The sequence below is a fragment of the Symphodus melops genome (assembly GCF_947650265.1).
Source record: "Symphodus melops genome assembly, chromosome: 4".
NCBI lineage: Eukaryota > Metazoa > Chordata > Actinopteri > Labriformes > Labridae > Symphodus > Symphodus melops.
Window position 1 is genome coordinate 16,513,935 of NC_136694.1, and position 18,028 is coordinate 16,531,962.

Sequence of the window (18,028 nt, forward strand, 5' to 3'; positions counted from 1 at the left end):
AATAAAACCTTTGCAGCAGTTTTCCACCGTTGGCGGCAATGCTGGAGCGTCTGCTCTACCGGAAACGGAACAGTAGAAGAAGAAGAGGAAGGATAGTTGTGAAACCTGCTGGAAAAGAAGCGCTGACAATTTGTTATGAATCATCAAGTGACAACCGGATTTATTATCCTCGTAGCATCTCCTGCACATCGATAAGAGGAGCTGAATCTGTTCCATGTGGACGACATGAGCTCGGTCAGGCAGGAAGGTAACCATACAATGCTAGCTGGCTAAAGCTAATCTTGAAGTTAAATGTTCTCTGAATGATAAATAAATGTTAAATTTTCACCTTTAAAAAGATTTTTTTTAAAAAGCTTCTAAGTAAGATAAGTGTATGGCCTGTATAGGTGTTTGTATTATTACCAGTACTCAGCTTACTGTCACATCAGTGTTTAACCTTGACCAGCAAACATAATGACAGTCAGGATTCTTTTGATCTAGTTTTTCATTGAAAGTCAATTTTAGTCATTTAGTCGCTGTTCAGATTTTATTTGTATGTCTTTAACATCTTGACGGTGCTAATATCTTTAAAAAGTAATTTAGGACTTTTAGCAGCAAGTTAAACCTATATTTGAGATAATGATTTTATATTACATCTGTCCCCACTATTTGATTATTGACATACATGTCACAAGCTAATACAGACTCGATTATCAGCTGCTGATATCACAATATTCTTCTTCACTGTTTATGGGTTTGTTCTGTCCTTCAAAATGTTACACTCCAGGAAAAGACAGAATCATCTTCGCCACCAAAGAGGATCATGCTTCAGTCAGCAATGCTGAGCTTGTAGAGGAAGATCCTAATGACCCATATGAAGAGCGAGGTAAGGAGCAGTACAATCACAAGGAGGAACTAGGAAGGAACTAACTAAGTTTTGAAATGCTGTATTAGCTGTACATTAATTTATATCTGCTTAATTCCAGGTCTAATTCTTCCCAGTGGGGAAATCAACTGGAACTGCCCATGCCTGGGTGGGATGGCCAGTGGTCCCTGTGGGACTGAATTTAAGGAAGCCTTCTCCTGTTTTCACTATAGTAAGGAGGAGGTAAAGGGCTCTGATTGTTTGGATCAGTTTCGGTCCATGCAGGAGTGTATGCAGCGCTACCCAGAGCTCTACCCACAGGAGGATGAGAAGGAGTCGAGCGACAAATCATCAGAAAAGGACCAGACATCTCAAGAAACATCGACATCTGACACTGAAAAAGACTCCAACGCCGCACAACCAAACAACGATGATGCAGTGGAAAGCTAATACTCAGCCCTGTGGCTGATGTAAGCAACACGGTTTTAGGACCTAACTGAAATCCCTTCCAGTCATCTTTGTGCAGGCAAAAATAATATCTTCTTTTCAGTTTACTTCTTTCTTTCTTTTTTTCAAATTGGAAGAGTGTTTTACAGAAGTATATTCATCATGCTGTAGGAAGCAGATGAAACATACTGTTCTATCTGTGCTTTATTGAATTCAGAGGGCTGTCCAAGTGGAGGACTAAGAAACAAAGTAGACAAACCTCCACCTTTACTTCACAATCAATCTGCTGATAATATGTTGTCATATTAAAAAGAAAGGATTACGTCAGGGCCATTTATTGGGTATGTTTACATGCTACTTTATGCGCTGCAGCTGAGCAGCTTATTAGATAGCTGACCAGCAAACTCACATGAGCAGCGCACTTTTCCTTTTCAGATGTTTGTTAGGTCGCCTCATCAACAGGTGTATGTGTAAAACAAGTAAATCCCATTTAAAGCAGAATTGAGAAGGCAATTGTGGATTAATGCAAATATAAGGATCGTGGAGCCATGAAAAAAATCATTTGGAATTTTATTTGTCATAAAACAAGAATGTTGACGATGTGGTTTATGTGGGACACAGAAGATGACGTTTCATTTCATTTGGACTTTAAATCCTCAACACTTAATAGGATGGTTTATACTTTAAATAATAACATATGACCAAAGAAAAAAATGGAAAGGTTCTCTGGAAAGGTTACTTTGAGGGTTTTTTTTTACTGCATGGATTCATGCAAAAACAAGATTAAAAAAGCTTTTCTGAAATCAAAAGCTTATTGGAGCAATTTTTTATTTTGTACACTAAGGTGTATAGAGTTCAGTTAAAATGTTTTAACAATGTCGGTTCCTGCGTGGGATTTACTATGAAAACATGTTTGATGTTGCTCATGCATTTTTCATTTGAATTCTCTCCTGTTTGTTAAAATGTGTGATAATGTTTTATTGCACCATCATTGTGTGTTTGTTGATTTTCATATTAAATTTGAAGTTTGTTTTCACAATGTTACCAATTAAAATGTTAAATTCACAGAGCTGTGAAGAATGTACAGAAAAAAACCTGAATCTTCCTAATATGGGATTCTCCTTTGCTCTCTGTGCTGTGGGACTGCCTTTCTTCTGCTAATTTATTACCTGACTTTAACCATTTACCTCAGCTGGACTTTGATGATCCATTTGTGAGTGACTTGAAGTGAATACTGTTGAAAGTATTTTTCGATAATAAATTGCAAACCTTTATATATCCTCGTTGTTACTGTTTTTGCACCTTTATGTTACTTATGTATGTAAGAGATACTAAAACTATTGCAAATCTACATTTTCAGAGAGAGCCACCATGCTGGGATCAACAGTTCACATGAGCAGTCATCGCAGAGAAATACTGGTGAAACCAGGAAGGCTGGTTTATGGTATAAATAATTTAAATGATTATAAATCACCACTGCGAGCTAGCAGAAATGTAGTCCATGATTTTGGTTTAAAGTATTCAATCCTGCAAGTTAACTAATTTATTTCATCCCATTAGACAAAAAGCTCTGTCATTGGATCTCTTGAGGATGAGATGCATGTTTTTTCTTTTTACATAAAAATACCATGGTAATGTTTAAATAATAATAAAGAAAATTCAACCTATTTGAACAAAGTTTCAATATAACTTGTCACTCATCATCCAAATAATGAAGTTGTGTTTTTGAACATGCTGAACTGATTAAAAAGTACGAAGTTTAAGTTGTCCATGTATCTTTGACTGTAGACTTCTTAAGTAAAAGATGGATGACCTTCATGCCATGGTTGTAAAAATGATCTGTGTTGTGCCAATAAAACCTAAAAGGGACTCGGCTACATTTGCATAATATTTGTTGACCTGTTCAAAGGTTCTGGCACATACTTTTGCTCAACTTTTTAGTTACATGTCTGAGCATCAGGGGTCAGAGGTCTGCTGGTGTGTTTGTCCACTGAAGCATGTGCCACTTCAAATACTCTCAGAGATCAATAATTACCAAACACCCATCTCTCTCCCTGCCCTACCATTGGTCAACTGTGAAGGACAATAACAACCAAAAAGCCAATGAGACAATGAGCTGAAGAGTGATCGCCCTCAGATCTTCATCAGCCCTCAGTCTCTCTCTCTCTCTCTCCACAGACGACCTTCAGCAGTGACAGTAGGAGCCCCCTCCTGTCTCCAGTGTGATCTCTGTCTCCACGTGTCTGCTTAAGTCTTTGGCAGAAGATACACAACAAGATGTCTTCTTTAAAGGAGATCTGCAGTGGTCTTCCCTTGGACCCTCTTCCCTCTAACCCGGGAAGAGACCCCAGTTTGCCGCATGCACCCATCAGGACCCCCAACCTTACAGCAGAGGAGGAACGGGTGAGTAAATACATACAGTTTTGTGCATTTGGTTATATTGGTTTACAATAGGCTCTCCATTGTTTATCAATATGACATGCACAATATTTGAATTTCCTTTACAATGAATTCTTTTGAACGGAGAACTATAAAATGTTGCTGTTCAAGAAACGGTGTCATCATGGCATGCTGTGTACCTTGACTTGTTGCATCACCTTTGATGGCCCATGCCCTGTCCAATATTAAAATAGATGATTCTCTTAGGTCCTTATTGTCCAAACTTAGAACAAAAAAACAGTGGAGACCTGTTCTTGTGTAAACTTGCAACTGTAAACTGATTTAAAAAAATTAATTGGTGTTATAAAAGAAGAGATTGACTGTCATGTTATGAAGAAGAGTAAAAGATTAAGAAATGTTTATTTGGTATTATTTGAACATTGGTTTGCATTTCAGTGTTTCACTAGCCTGCTCTTAATTCCCCTTCCCTTTAGTTGGCACTGAGAAATGCCCTGCGGTATTTTCCCCCCTCACACCATTCAACACTTGCACCTGAATTCGCTCAAGAGCTGCGGCAGTACGGCCATATCTACATGTACCGCTTCTGCCCCACACTACGCATGAGGTGAGGCAACCAGGACTTCAAAGACACCAGCAAACAAAATTAAATGTGTTTTGGCTGATATTTCTTTTTACATGGCACACAATGCATTGAAATATTTTGACAGTTAATAATTTTTCAAATTGGATCCAAGGTTAAAACTAAAATATGTGTTGTGGTAAAACATGTTAACGTAGTTGTCAAACATAAAAATACAACTTTTTCAAATGAAAAACAACAAAGAATTGATCTTAGTAATGCTTTGTTGGCAATACCAGGCCTTTTTATGCAAGGTTGTTATTTTTCAAAAGGGAAAGAGTTACACAGTTATAATGTTATAAACTAAATGTTAAATAAAACATGGCACATAGTGTGGCTTTGCTGCTAATCTTTTCTATTTCAGCCAATTATTTGTATGGACGTTTTAAGTTCAGGTAAACATTTTAATGGTTGAATTAAATAAACGCACCTTTCCTCACCTTGAATAGTTCAGAAGTCACAGTGTCCTCTTTTAATTTTACGCTTCAAGGTTCATTGTCTTGTTTTAATGTTGTATTGTCCAGTCATTTCCATTGCACAACACAGGTGTCTGTCTTTGTGTTTCCTCAGAGCTTGTCCCATTGATCAGTATCCATGCCGTTCACGTCAGGCAGCCTCTATCATGCTGATGATCATGAACAACCTGGACCCTGCTGTTGCTCAGGTGACACTTGTACCAAAGCTTGCTAAATCTCTGTATGAGGTCTTTATTCACTGCTTCAATGACACCTTCATGTTTCTTGGCCCTTTAGTTCCCCCAGGAGCTGGTCACATATGGAGGGAATGGACAGGTGTTCAGTAACTGGGCCCAGGTAAGCCCAGAGTTAGTTTTAGTTTAACTAGAAGATTCTTTTACATTGGACAAAGTCTGAGTGCCAGAATATTAATGTTTGTTTGTGTCTGGGAACAGTTTCGCCTGGTGATGCATTACCTGAGTGAGATGACGGACGAACAAACGCTGGTCATGTACAGCGGTCATCCAATGGGCCTGTTCCCAAGCCTGCCTTCCTCACCCCGCGCCATCATCACTAACGGCATGGTAACAACCCAACACAAATCTTAATAAAATATAACGTTCAGTCCTTATACTTCCCATTCTGCTGTGCTGACTTTCTCACTTGGTTTAATCATCCAGGTCATTCCAAATTATTCTTCCAAAGAGCAGTATGAAAAGATGTTTGCTCTTGGTGTGTCGATGTAAGTTCTTTACAGAGATTTAAATTGAGTTATTTGGCTTTTCTTATTTTTTTCAGGTCAAAAAGAATGTAATATTACTGTATGGGGGAAGAGATAAAGACAGATGTGTTGATGTTTTTTCTTCCGTCTATTTTCAGGTACGGTCAAATGACAGCAGGAAGCTACTGCTACATCGGCCCTCAAGGGATTGTTCATGGCACTATGGTTGGTGATCATTCTTATTATTATATCAATCTAACCGTGCTTCTCAGAAAATTATTATTGTTTAAAGAGTTTTCTCTTATTTTTACTACTTAACATTTTTATGTGAATGACTGGATATTTTCATCTTTTTGCACCCTTTGAAATCTTTAATTATTCAAGAAGAGAAAATGACTCTTTGGTTAAATTACTTGCAGCCCACAAAACTGGTTGGAATCACTGCTTTAGTTCAATTTATAATGACATCACACGTTGTTTCCAGTTTTAATATGTTTCTTCATGTCTTTCTGTATAGCTGACTGTGTTGAATGCTGGCCGGAGGTACCTGGGCTCAGGAGACTTGAGGGGTTGTGTCTTTGTGACCTCTGGCCTGGGGGGCATGAGTGGAGCTCAGGCCAAAGCTGCTGTGATTGCTGGTTGTATTGGCGTGGTTGCAGAGGTCAGCTGCTCTTGAGTCATTTCCTGTTAATACTGTGCTGTTAATGCTATTTGGAGCCAAATGAAAGGAAGTTTGTTTTGTCAACTTGATTTGGTTTGCATTTAGGTGGATGACGCTCCTCTAAGAAAGAGACATGAGCAAGGCTGGCTGATGGAGGTCACAAGCAATATTGAGCAATGCATTAAACGCATAAGGTATTTAACAAATTACATTCAGCTTCCAAACAAATCAAAGAATATCATTGCTGCATGCCTGTGCTAAAATTGTGGAACCTGAAAGCCCTTTTGTGTATTAAGGGTTAGGGTAGTATGGCCAATGTGATCAAGTTTGATTAAAGGGTAATTTAAAGAATTTAATTTGTTTTATTTAACCAGGGAAAAAAACTAATTGAGATTAAAAATCTTTTTTTCAAGAGTGTCCTTGACAAAACAAGCAGCAACACAAGTAACAGAGTTTCAGACAGACAATGAGCAGCCAACAATACAAACACAAAAATACACACTTAGGCAAATATGAGTCCTTTGGAAAACACATTTGTTGATGGAGAGTTAGATACTAAGATAAATACCATAAGTGTAAAATAAACATATGTAAGCTACATAAAATGGCTGATTAGGTTAGTCGACAACAAAAAGTGTTTAAAGGGAATGATCGCTGTTTTGGAAATCCCGTCTTCTCTTATCATAGAACGTGACAAAGAGGAGGTTCCAGCCTAAAACCTCGTTGCAAACAGTTAGAACCTGTTAGTCAATAAGCCATGTCCCTAATGATCCAACTTTAACTCAGCACCTTAGTTCTGTTTCAAATTCAGGAAAAAGGCTTCCTTAACCACAAACATATAATGTAATGTATAGGAACATGTTTACTGTAAGATACAGTATCTTTGATCATTTTTTCTCTTGCAGAGAAGCCAAGAGCTCCAAGACTGCCCTCAGCCTGGGTTACCATGGCAACATTGTAGACCTATGGTAAGTAATAGGTGAAAACTTTTTCGCAGCACAGACATGTAAACCTCGGTCAGCAGCTTACTTCTTTTTGCAACCTTGTTTTTTGTGATCAGGGAGAGGCTGCTGTTAGAGCATGAGAGGACAGGGGAGCTGCTGGTGGATCTGGGTTCAGACCAGACCTCCCTGCACAACCCTTATAATGGCGGATACTACCCAGTTCAGCTCAGCTTCCGTCAGGCCAATCAGCTCATGGCAACTGATCCTCATCGTTTTCGGACCATGGTTCAGGAAAGGTAAAACTCATAACCCAGATTGACTTCTCTGCTATATTTTATTATATATGTGGGTCTATTAAAATGATAAAATGTGTTTTCCAAAAAATCACAGCCTCTGTAGACACATACAAGCTATCAACAAGCTGTCTGATGCTGGTATGTTCTTCTGGGACTATGGTAATGCATTTCTACTAGAGGCCCAAAGAGCCGGTCAGTATTCATCACTACATACCTAAGTTATATCTTCACAACCATACAATCTAAGTCAAATCCTGAAAGAGACGTTTTTTGGGGGGTTTTTTACAGGCGCAGATGTAGGAAAAGTTGGTGGAGGAGCCACAGAATTCCGTTATCCGTCTTATGTCCAGCACATTATGGGGTGAGACCTTTCCTTCTATATTTATATTAGCTGTGATTTTTTTATAGACATTTTTAACTTTTGAAAAAGGCAGAACAACAATTTGATCAAAAACATGTTCTTCTTGCAATGTAGTATAAAGGTTCCCTATGCTTCCTTCTGCATCACAGGGATATTTTCTCTTTGGGCTTTGGCCCGTTTCGCTGGGTATGCACATCTGGGGACCCTCAAGATCTTTCTGTAACAGACAACATTGCTGCAACTGTTTTAGAGGAAATGCGTGCCAATGTTACTGATCACATCAGACAGCAGTACGATGACAACATACGCTGGATCAGAGAGGCTGGAAAACACAAGATGGTCAGCAGCATTGAATTTGAATTCTCTGAATGGGAATCTGATAAGGTCATACAAAGCAGTTGTAGGATGACTTCCTCTGTATTTTTCTTTGTTTAGGTTGTGGGATCCCAGGCCAGGATCCTTTACTCTGACCAGAAAGGAAGAGTCTCCATTGCTCTGGCTATAAACCAGGCGATCGCTGATGGAAGAGTCTCAGTAAGAGGATAAATTGCCTGCTAAGATTTCCTGTTAATGCGATATACTTAATATCAAGTTTTCATTGAGGTCTGTTATCTTACATTGTCTCTGTTGCTCAGGCTCCTGTGGTTATTAGCAGAGACCATCATGACGTCAGTGGCACAGACAGCCCCTTCAGAGAAACCTCCAATGTTTATGATGGATCTGCCTTCTCTGCAGGTATGTGCTTCTGCAGAGGAAAACAACTTGAAACTGCAGTTCAATATGACAATCTTCATTTTTCAGACTGGTAGGAACAAAAGGTTCCTGCTCTTAACTGCATAACCAGCCAACAATAAAACAAAAAAATAAAAACACAATCTTATCAACTGTAAAATGAAAATGTATTTTACCATATCAAATGAGTCCAAAGTCCTGAAACTATCAACTTATTAAGAGGTTTTCTTTCCTCTAAAGAAAACCAAAAGTATAAATGTACACAGGATGAAGACAATGTAATACTTATCATGTCACTTATCATTTTATGCTTTAATCTTATTGATGCATTGTAACATTACATAAGTAAGCAGCAGAACACATACGGTAATATCTACATTACAAATTACATTATATTAAAGAGGCCGCATTCTACATTTAGCATCCATTTCCTTTCTACTATTATTAAAGAGAAAAGAGAGGCTGGAGGAGGCGATAGGATATCGATGGTTCAGTATCCTAATGCCTGTCCTCCCAGACTCTCTTCATTTAGAGAGTAGGTCTGGACCTTACTCTTAATTGTAATAAACACCTAAAACTGTACAGGGAACAACATTCAGCCATAACATCTTTAAACCAATGACTGAATACTTTGTGATAAAATCACACATCAATAAATATAACTTAATGCTAATGTGGCATGCCACATTTATTACAAAATATTACATTATTTAATTATTGAAGCGATGCACAAACATTTTCTTAACACATTCAATTACCAAAATAAGGTCTACTTACCACGGTGGTTTGTTTAAAGATACAACACAGCCAACTACCTTGATCAAAAACACTCCATTCATGAAATACTGCATAAGGACATCCGCATAGACTTGCCATGAGGACTAATTTAGATAGTAACAAATCTAAATCATTAAATGAGAGACTTAGATTGTTATGAGCTGATTTTAATATTGACAGCAACTATAAGGATAAAATGGGGAGGTCTGAATATAATTATAGCAGTTTAAGTAAAGGAGCTCTTAGATTCACTTTAATATTAATGATGAAAATACTGATTATCGGTTAAATTGATAAAAAATAGTTTTAACTACATGTATGTCTCTTCCATTCAGACATGGCGGTCCAGAACTTTGTTGGTGATGCATTCAGGGGCGCTACATGGGTCGCTCTTCACAATGGTGGTGGTGTTGGTTGGTAAGGCTGGCTGGTTAAAAAAAACAAATCTGTGTAAATGGTTATTGTTATTCGAAGCCAATAAGTGAATTAAAACATACCTCACTATTACCAGGTCAGTGTGTTCATTTTTTTTAATCTCTTGTCAAACCCACAGGGGCGAAGTGATGAACGGAGGCTTTGGTTTGCTTTTGGATGGCTCCGATGAAGCAGGAAAGCGAGCCAGACTGATGCTCAACTGGGACGTCTCCAATGGGGTAAGAGTGTGACAAGAGAAGAGTCACATGATAGATTCCAGCCTCAGTTTTGTTTATGTAATAACATTTTACAGAGGACAGCTGCCCTGCTCTTATCTGTTTATGTTTGCTGTAGGTGGCTCGTCGATGCTGGTCTGGAAACTCCAACGCCTACGACACCATCCAGCGCACCATGGAGGAGAACACGCAATTGCGGGTCACTATGCCATTTCCTGTTCAGGATGAGCATATACTGGACCGTGCACTTCAAGGCTGAATAAGAAATTGAGCTTAGTTCAACAGCAGATACATACAGCCACACTGAAACAATACCTGCATCTGTAATTAATTAATCTGTATTTATATAGTTGTTGAAATTGTGTGGTGTTTTTCAGAAATCACACTGAGATTGTTCAACATAGTTTGCCATGAACCCATTGAATGCAAAGTCGGCTGCAATATTGTGCATTGTCTGTGTTTTAATTACTTAATCCTGAAACTTATATTCATCATGTCCAGTACCAAATATTAAACAAAAAGTGCATTCAGAACAACGCCCATATGTCATATATCATAATTAAAAATATATATATTCAATGTCATAATTTGAAAAGAATGGAGAAATAATGTAAAATTAGAAAAAAGACTGTTATTTCAATACAAATAGAGTAAAACTCAGCAGGCAGCAACTGGAGGGTCTTCTGAAGGGATGTTAAGCTAAGTTTTGAAACTACTTTGATTCTCCAACTACAAAGTAATTGGTGAAAAGAGCAACAGGGAGGTGACAAAATTAAGCAGTTTCTCATCTAATATAAACATAGTTTAGTGCACTGTGTGTCACAAGTTAAGCTATTGTTAAAGAAGCGTGTGAAATTTAAAATAATTTTGAAAAAATGTATTTAGGCGCAATAAGAATATATGCATCCATACATTTTATTTACTATTTTTTTTACTACTACTACGTTTTGTTTTGTTTTTTCGTTTTTTTTCTCAAGATCTGTACTTACTTTATTTGTTATCTCAGGATAAAAAAGCTGTTTTCTCCAATTATAAAGGATTATTAATTATCTCATGGTGGAGTAAGGCTTGTTTTCTGGTGATCGAGGAAACAAAGCAAAATACTGGACACTGTGAAAGGCCAGAATTTCCTTAAATAATCTCAGATCTTAAATGTTGATCCCTGCTGAGAGTTTGTCTCTGCCTTCTTTTGTGAAATGTGGTGTGCAACATGGGTCGGTCCTGGGGCCCATTTTGTTTTGCCTATAACTGCTCCACTTTGGGAATATCATAAATAAAGACAGTGTGTCATTTCATTTTTATGATGATGACATGTACCTTCCCATTAAAACCGTTGACCAAGGGATGCTGAGACATGTCTGGTTGTCAAGTAACTTTCTGCAGGTAAATTCAAGCAAAACTGAGAGAGTTTTAATTGGACCGTAGCACCTGACTAAACAAATACCGCCATCTGCTGGTACCCTAGTAAACCACATTAAACCTGCTGCCAAAAATCTGGGTGTCTGGTTTGAAAAAAGAAAATGTCTTTTACAGTTCCTTTAAATGGATTTGATATTTCAAAGTGGCTGTTTATTCTTAGTCTTACCCTGTTTATTATTCTATGACCTGCCTGTTATTACCTTTGTTTTGCTGTCATTGTAAAGCACGTTGTAACTAGTTTTTGATAAGTGCTCTATAAATTAAGATTATTATTGTAGTTATTATTATTATGAGGCAAAAAGCCTATGAGCTATGTTTGTTGTTTGCTCTACAACTCCTGGAGTTGCTAGACGAATAATAACAAAACCGGCCCATCTGACCAATAATAAAACAAACAGATATCACGAAAAACCGAGGAAATATAAAGTCTTTGTTCCTTTAAGAACTTGGAATTTGGCCTCTCCGCTGACGTCAGGGAATCGGAGAGGTTGGTGTTCCCTGCAGAAGGAGGCAGATGAACGTGATGAAGACCGGGCAGGGATACCAGAATACTTTTTTAGCATTGTTTTGTCCTCGTAGTCAATTCGTTTGATTATCAATCTCTTCACATATTCAGAAAACAGGTGGAGAGTCTTCTGAGGGTATGTGCCATCATAACGGGACGATTTCAGACCTCCGCCCTTTTGGATAGATTGCAGATTTTGTTTTGCTCTTACAGTGTTCAAAGTGCGTTAAAAAGAAGTACACAAGTCTTGTGGACAAGGGTGATTCTGAATATGAACAACGTTTCGGATAAAATGCATCATAACCGGGGGGAAGAGCCGGTAAATCCAATTACTGCGCAGCACGGGACAGCGCGCAACAGTGGCTCGACCAGCCCGGAGAGCAGCCTGGTCAGTGGCCTCACTGGCCTCCAGCCCCCTCCTTACCCTTACCTAGAGTTTAAGAGAAATGCAGTGACAGATGAATATAAAGTCACAGCGCAGGTTCTCGGCTTGGGAATCAATGGCAAAGTGCTGGAATGTTATTGCAAGAAAACAGGAGAAAAGTGTGCCCTCAAGGTGTGTGTTTTTGTTTGTGTCAATATGTGTGCCCGCCTGCCTCTTCACCCATTTGTGATCTGTACGTATCCATTTTTGGAGGCTGCTGTCACTGAAGGGAAAGAGAGCATCCATCAATTATTCATTTCTTCTCGATAAACTCCAAATAATGTATCAAACTGGAAATCTGAATCTGATGGAGCTTCATTCTGTGAAAAATGATGGTTAATCTTATGTGGAGATAATATCATTCATGATGGCTGAGAGACAGTAAAGTGCTGTCTTTGTTCCACTATATTGCTGTGTGGACAATGATCTGCTCTGATGTTTTATGTAATCTTCTTTGTCTACTATTCAAAGACTCCACAGTAAGTATTGAGCTTACTCGAAGTTTACTATTAAAAGTTTGGGAAATATGGAAAATTAAGAGCTGTTAATTAATCAAGCAGCTGACTGAAGGGTTTACTGAAGCCAGAAGAAAACACAAACAGGAAGAGCAGCCCCAAGAGGGCACTCCACATGTTTTCTTTGGGTTTCAGTTGGTGAAAAACTATAGGTAGAAAGGTGTAATGCCTTAGCTTTTACTTGTTATGTATTGATAGTGGTTCATAGTGGCTTCAAGAAAATGTGGACTAAAAAAATAAATAAATTGATATCTTCACATCCCATGTCCTCCTCAGGGCTTAGATTGTCCAGGGTCTACAAGGAATAAAGGAAACCCCCCTCCCCTGTCTGCAACATCACAGCTACATACTGTGCTTTTGACAGGATATGGCTAAAGGGCTAAATGCTTTATTCATTGACTTGTAATGAATTATTCACTGTAGAAATTGCAACTTTAAACAAGAGATATATTTATGTTACTGTGATGCCAAACAGGTCTACATGAAAACAAGGCCTTTTTTTCACGTGCGTTTCCTGTGATTTTTTGAAAAGGATTTAAAATAATTTAAATTTGATGAAACAATACTCTTGAAACCAATATGGAGCGTTTGATTGATATGTGTTTGTCTTGTGTGGAGCAGATCCTGTATGATACCCCTAAAGCCAGACGGGAGGTAGAGCTGCACTTGCGAGCTTCTGGAGGCCCCCACATCGTTCGAATCCTCAGTCTGTACGAGAATCTGCACCAGGGGAAGAAATGTCTCCTCATTATTATGGAGTGGTGAGCATGTCTTTATTTGTCGGGTTCTCAGTCATCCAGGGCAAGGTAATTAAGAGATTAATCCAAAAGGCAACTGGACACAAGTAGTGTTCACATCTTTCTTTTCGCAGATTGCAGGAGTGATGCAAATAAATTGAAATAAATTGATGTGTATTGTAGCAATGATTAAATGTAACTTTATTGTTATATTGAAACAAAGCTCATTTGGATTTTTCATATCATGAACACAAACATTGTCTTTTGAATTAATTGTTGCGTGAGTGTCCGACACTGGACTCATTTCAGCAGTAAATCAATGAATTCCTTTGTTGTCCCACCACAATTTGAGTACAGAGCTGAGTCTGTTTGCCAGGAGAGCTCATTCTTTCCCCATTATGATCTTTTTGTTAATTTCATCTCAGTATGGAGGGAGGAGAGCTGTTCAGTCACATCCAGGCCAGGGGGGACGAGGCCTTCACTGAGAGAGGTTGGTTAAAAAAATGAACTTCAACCAGAGTATAAGAATGAGTTTCATCACCTGCATTTGTAATGTTGATGTAATGTGTGTTTATCAGAGGCGTCAGAGATCATGCATGACATTGGAACAGCCATTGAATACCTGCACCACATGGACATTGCTCACAGGGATGTAAAGGTACTGCTGCTGTTGTTGTTCAGGAATAATTTGAGAGAATCCTAATCTTTTGGATCTGTAACTGTTTTCTTCATTTTCATGAACACTTCAGCCTGAAAACCTGCTTTACACCACCAAAGAAAGTAATGCTACACTAAAACTGACTGACTTTGGCTTTGCTAAGGAGACAACTCTGTACAACTCCCTGCAGACTCCCTGTTACACTCCATATTATGTCGGTGAGTATTGGCTGCTGTATGTCTGAAAGACATTTATTTTAATAATTATTGTCATCATTTTAAATGTGCTGTTATAGATGTAGGTTTTTAATTGTTGGTGTTATTTGCTTTCACGTTGTACATGTATCTGCATCATGGATTGCTTTTGTAGAAGAGTGTCTGCCCTTCTCCCCAGTCCTGTGTTGTTTTTTTTATGTGCCTTTATCTGTTCAGCTCCAGAGGTGCTTGGGCCAGAGAAGTATGACAAGTCATGTGACATGTGGTCTCTGGGCGTAATCATGTACATTCTGTGAGTGTCATGTGCATCTGAAACGGATGCAACTTAATACATTTACAGCTATTTTATGAAGCGTGATTTGATGGTAAAGTCTGTGATTTGGTAAATAAAGATAGAACAATAATAAACATATTGTCTTTCCTGTATTCTCTTGTTCCTTCAGTCTGTGTGGGTTTCCTCCATTCTACTCAAACACAGGTCAGGCCATCTCTCCAGGCATGAAGCAGAGAATCAGGCTGGGCCAATACAAGTTCCCAAACCCTGAGTGGGCCGATGTCTCTGAGGAAGGTCAGACATCAAACGAATGGTTTATGAATCTAAGAAAGACATTAAAAAAAATGATGAAAACTAAGTACATTGTATTACAATCATGTTTTATGTGCTCACCTCTGTAGCAAAACAACTCATCTATCAGCTGCTGAGGACAGACCCCAATGAGAGGATGACCATTGGACAGTTTGTGAACCATCCCTGGATCAGTGTTAGTTATCACATTGTCTTTCAGTTGCCATGCTGTACATTTAAACCTTCCAACATTTATTTACAAGATTTATGTGTTGTTTACACGGCAGCAGTCTATGGTAGTCCCTCCGACGCCCTTGCACACTTCTCGAGTTTTGACAGAAGACAAGGAACTGTGGGATGACGTAAAGGTGAACCCAATCTAACTGTCTAAGTTCCTAAATTTGACCAGCAGATGGCAGTGAAGCACCAGATTCACTCCATTCAATTTCTCCATAACAGGAGGAAATGACCAGTGCCCTGGCCACCATGCGAGTTGACTACGACCAAGTGAAGATCAAAGACCTGGATATGTCCAACAATCCTCTTCTCAACAAGAGGAGAAAGAGGCCCACGTCTGGAGGGGAAGAGGGAGAGACAGGAGGAGACGGACAAGTGGGGCATAATAATGACAGAGAGGTTATGTTTCCTGAAGAGCATGGGGAAATGACCATTTTACACAAGTAGTGTAAATGTATGATAACCAGAATGCGCCTTATTTTCTGTTTACATATCACTTGATGTATTTTACTCACTTTTTGTCTTATTTGTATCACAGCACGAAAGTCTTTCAAAAGACCACATTTAAGTATTGTTTCTACCATAGTGCTGAAATAAATATTTGATTTTTGTTTGTTTCACAAATGTGTTGTATCACTTTTGTATTTGGAACTTACTCCATTTCTTTGACACTAAGAGAATGACAAAAACCTCAGAGTATGTTTGAGGCCAAGATTTTGTGGCAGTGGGAGTATTCATCTTCCTGTTGTGAACAAAGAAAGACAGTATGTGGAAGTGATGAAAAATATTTGTAAGTTGATATTGCATTCAACGCATAACAAATCATCTTCCAACATGATAAAACATTTCTGCACACAGACAGCCCCTGCAAAGAAATCAATGAAGCCTACTGTGAACCATTAACTGGAGGACATTGAACTATGTTAAACAATAATAATAATAACAATAATAATAATAACTTTATTTATAAAGCGCTTTCAGCGAAAGTACTGTATAGGTAAAATCAACTAAAAAATGAACACCATAAAAACAGTATACCTTTTTTTTCTCTTTATAGTTATGTAAAAACATTTTCAGCTGTCGAGCTGGGTTTGAATCTGACTATTGGCTCTTTACTAACATGTCATTCCCCTCTCTTTCTTTATGTTTTTATTCTCCCAGATTTCTGACTCCATTCACTGTCCTGTTTCTCAATTATAAAATTGTAAATAAATCTATTGATGAGAGTGTATTCCCCAGTGTCTTAAAAACAGCAGTCATAACCCCAATTTACAAATCTGGAAGCAAAAATGAAACAAGCAACTACAGGCCTATTAGTATATTGCCTGTGGCATCCAAAATTCTTGAAAAAGCAATCGTAGAGCAGCTAACCGATCACCTAAATTGCAATAACTTTTTGCATTCAATGCAGTTCGGTTTTAGACGTAACCATTCCACTGATGCAGCCTGCTGCTACCTGATAGAAAACATAAAGGCCAGCTTGGACAGAGGGGGCACGGTGGGTGCTGTGTTTTTGGACTTGCGAAAAGCCTTTGACACGGTAAACCACTGTGTCCTCCTGTCCAAACTTTCTAAGTATAATTTGTCCATGGAGACATTGCAATGGATACAATCATATCTCTCAAATCGGATGCAGTGTGTGAGGGTAAATAACGCATTGTCCTCACTGAAGCCCTGCACAACTGGGGTCCCACAAGGATCAATCCTGGGACCCTTGTTGTTCAGCAGTTACATCAACGATCTTCCGGCTGTGTGCAAAGACATAGACATCATTATGTATGCAGATGATGCTGTCATCTTTGTATATGGGAAGGACATGGAGCAAGTAGCCACTAAATTGTCCTCAGCCATGGACAAAATAAGTAACTGGCTTAAATCTTCTTGCTTGACCTTAAATATTAAAAAAACAGTTGGAATGTACACTCAACAAAAATATAAACGCAACACTTTTGTTTTTGCTCCCATTTGTCATGAGATGGACTCAAAGATCTAAAATTCATTCCAGATACACAATATTACCATTTCTCTCAAACATTGTTCATAAATCTGTCTAAATGTGTGATAGTGAGCACTTTTGCTTTGCTGAGACAATCCATCCCACCTCACAGGTGTGCCACATCAAGATGCTCATCAGACACCATGATTAGTGCATAGGTGTACCTTAGACTGTCCACAATAAAAGGCCACCCTGAAATGTGCAGTTTTTGCTTTATTGAGGGTCTGGGGACTCAGAACCAGTCAGTATCTGGTGTGACCACCATTTGCCTCATGCAGTGCAACACATCTTCTTCGCATAGAGTTTATCAGATTGTCAATTGTGGCCTGTGGAATGTTGGTCCACTCCTCTTCAATGGCTGTGCGAAGTTGCTGGATATTAGTGGGAACTGGTACGCGCTGTCGTATACGCCGGTCAAGCACATCCCAAACATGCTCAATGGGTGACATGTCCGGTGAGTATGCTGGCCATGCAAGAACTGGGACATTTTCAGCTTCCAAGAATTGTGTACAGATCCTTGCAACATGGGGCCGTGCATTATCTTGCTGAAACATGAGGTGATGTTCATGGATGTATGGCACAACAATGGGCCTCAGGATCTCATCACGGTATCTCTGTGCATTCAAAATGCCATCAATAAAATGCACCTGTGTTCTTCGTCCATAACAGATGCCTGCCCATACCATAACCCCACCACCACCATGGGCCACTCGATCCACAACATTGACATCAGCAAAGCGCTCACCCACACGACGCCACACACGCTGTCTGCCATCTGCCCTGAACAATGTAAACCGAGATTCATCCGTGAAGAGAACACCTCTCCAACGTGCCAGACGCCATCGAATGT

At 38.9% G+C, this 18,028-nt stretch overlaps 3 protein-coding genes across 5 annotated transcripts; all 3 read left to right on the forward strand.

The window, feature by feature from the left end:
* Window positions 1-21: 21 nt before the first annotated feature.
* LOC306823206 (mitochondrial intermembrane space import and assembly protein 40-like) lies at window positions 22-3,054 on the forward strand. The gene is made up of 3 exons (XM_079342630.1): window positions 22-247; window positions 767-865; window positions 966-3,054. Exons 1-3 carry the CDS (start codon window positions 226-228, stop codon window positions 1,292-1,294), a joined length of 450 nt encoding a protein of 149 aa, XP_079198756.1. The 5' UTR covers window positions 22-225; the 3' UTR covers window positions 1,295-3,054.
* A 139-nt stretch (window positions 3,055-3,193) lies between these two features.
* uroc1 (urocanate hydratase 1) lies at window positions 3,194-10,443 on the forward strand. The gene is made up of 19 exons (XM_079342609.1): window positions 3,194-3,694; window positions 4,165-4,295; window positions 4,881-4,974; window positions 5,063-5,122; window positions 5,221-5,349; window positions 5,446-5,507; window positions 5,645-5,711; window positions 6,004-6,147; window positions 6,253-6,341; window positions 7,053-7,115; window positions 7,208-7,387; window positions 7,482-7,579; window positions 7,676-7,748; window positions 7,898-8,087; window positions 8,184-8,282; window positions 8,384-8,483; window positions 9,593-9,674; window positions 9,811-9,910; window positions 10,026-10,443. The coding sequence occupies exons 1-19, from the start codon at window positions 3,569-3,571 to the stop codon at window positions 10,164-10,166; spliced, it is 2,028 nt and encodes a 675-aa protein (XP_079198735.1). The 5' UTR covers window positions 3,194-3,568; the 3' UTR covers window positions 10,167-10,443.
* Window positions 10,444-11,805: 1,362 nt separating this feature from the next.
* LOC306823197 (MAP kinase-activated protein kinase 2-like) lies at window positions 11,806-16,371 on the forward strand. Of its 3 annotated transcripts, none has more exons than XM_079342617.1 (10): window positions 11,806-12,387; window positions 13,392-13,531; window positions 13,933-13,997; window positions 14,086-14,165; window positions 14,257-14,383; window positions 14,597-14,672; window positions 14,824-14,948; window positions 15,056-15,141; window positions 15,233-15,313; window positions 15,405-16,371. In XM_079342617.1, exons 1-10 carry the CDS (start codon window positions 12,103-12,105, stop codon window positions 15,627-15,629), a joined length of 1,290 nt encoding a protein of 429 aa, XP_079198743.1. In that variant the 5' UTR covers window positions 11,806-12,102; the 3' UTR covers window positions 15,630-16,371. The 3 variants fall into 3 exon arrangements, with proteins under 3 accessions (XP_079198743.1, XP_079198744.1, XP_079198745.1); XM_079342618.1 differs by having other exon boundaries at window positions 15,236-15,313; XM_079342619.1 differs by having other exon boundaries at window positions 11,806-12,219.
* The last annotated feature ends 1,657 nt before the right edge of the window (window positions 16,372-18,028 follow it).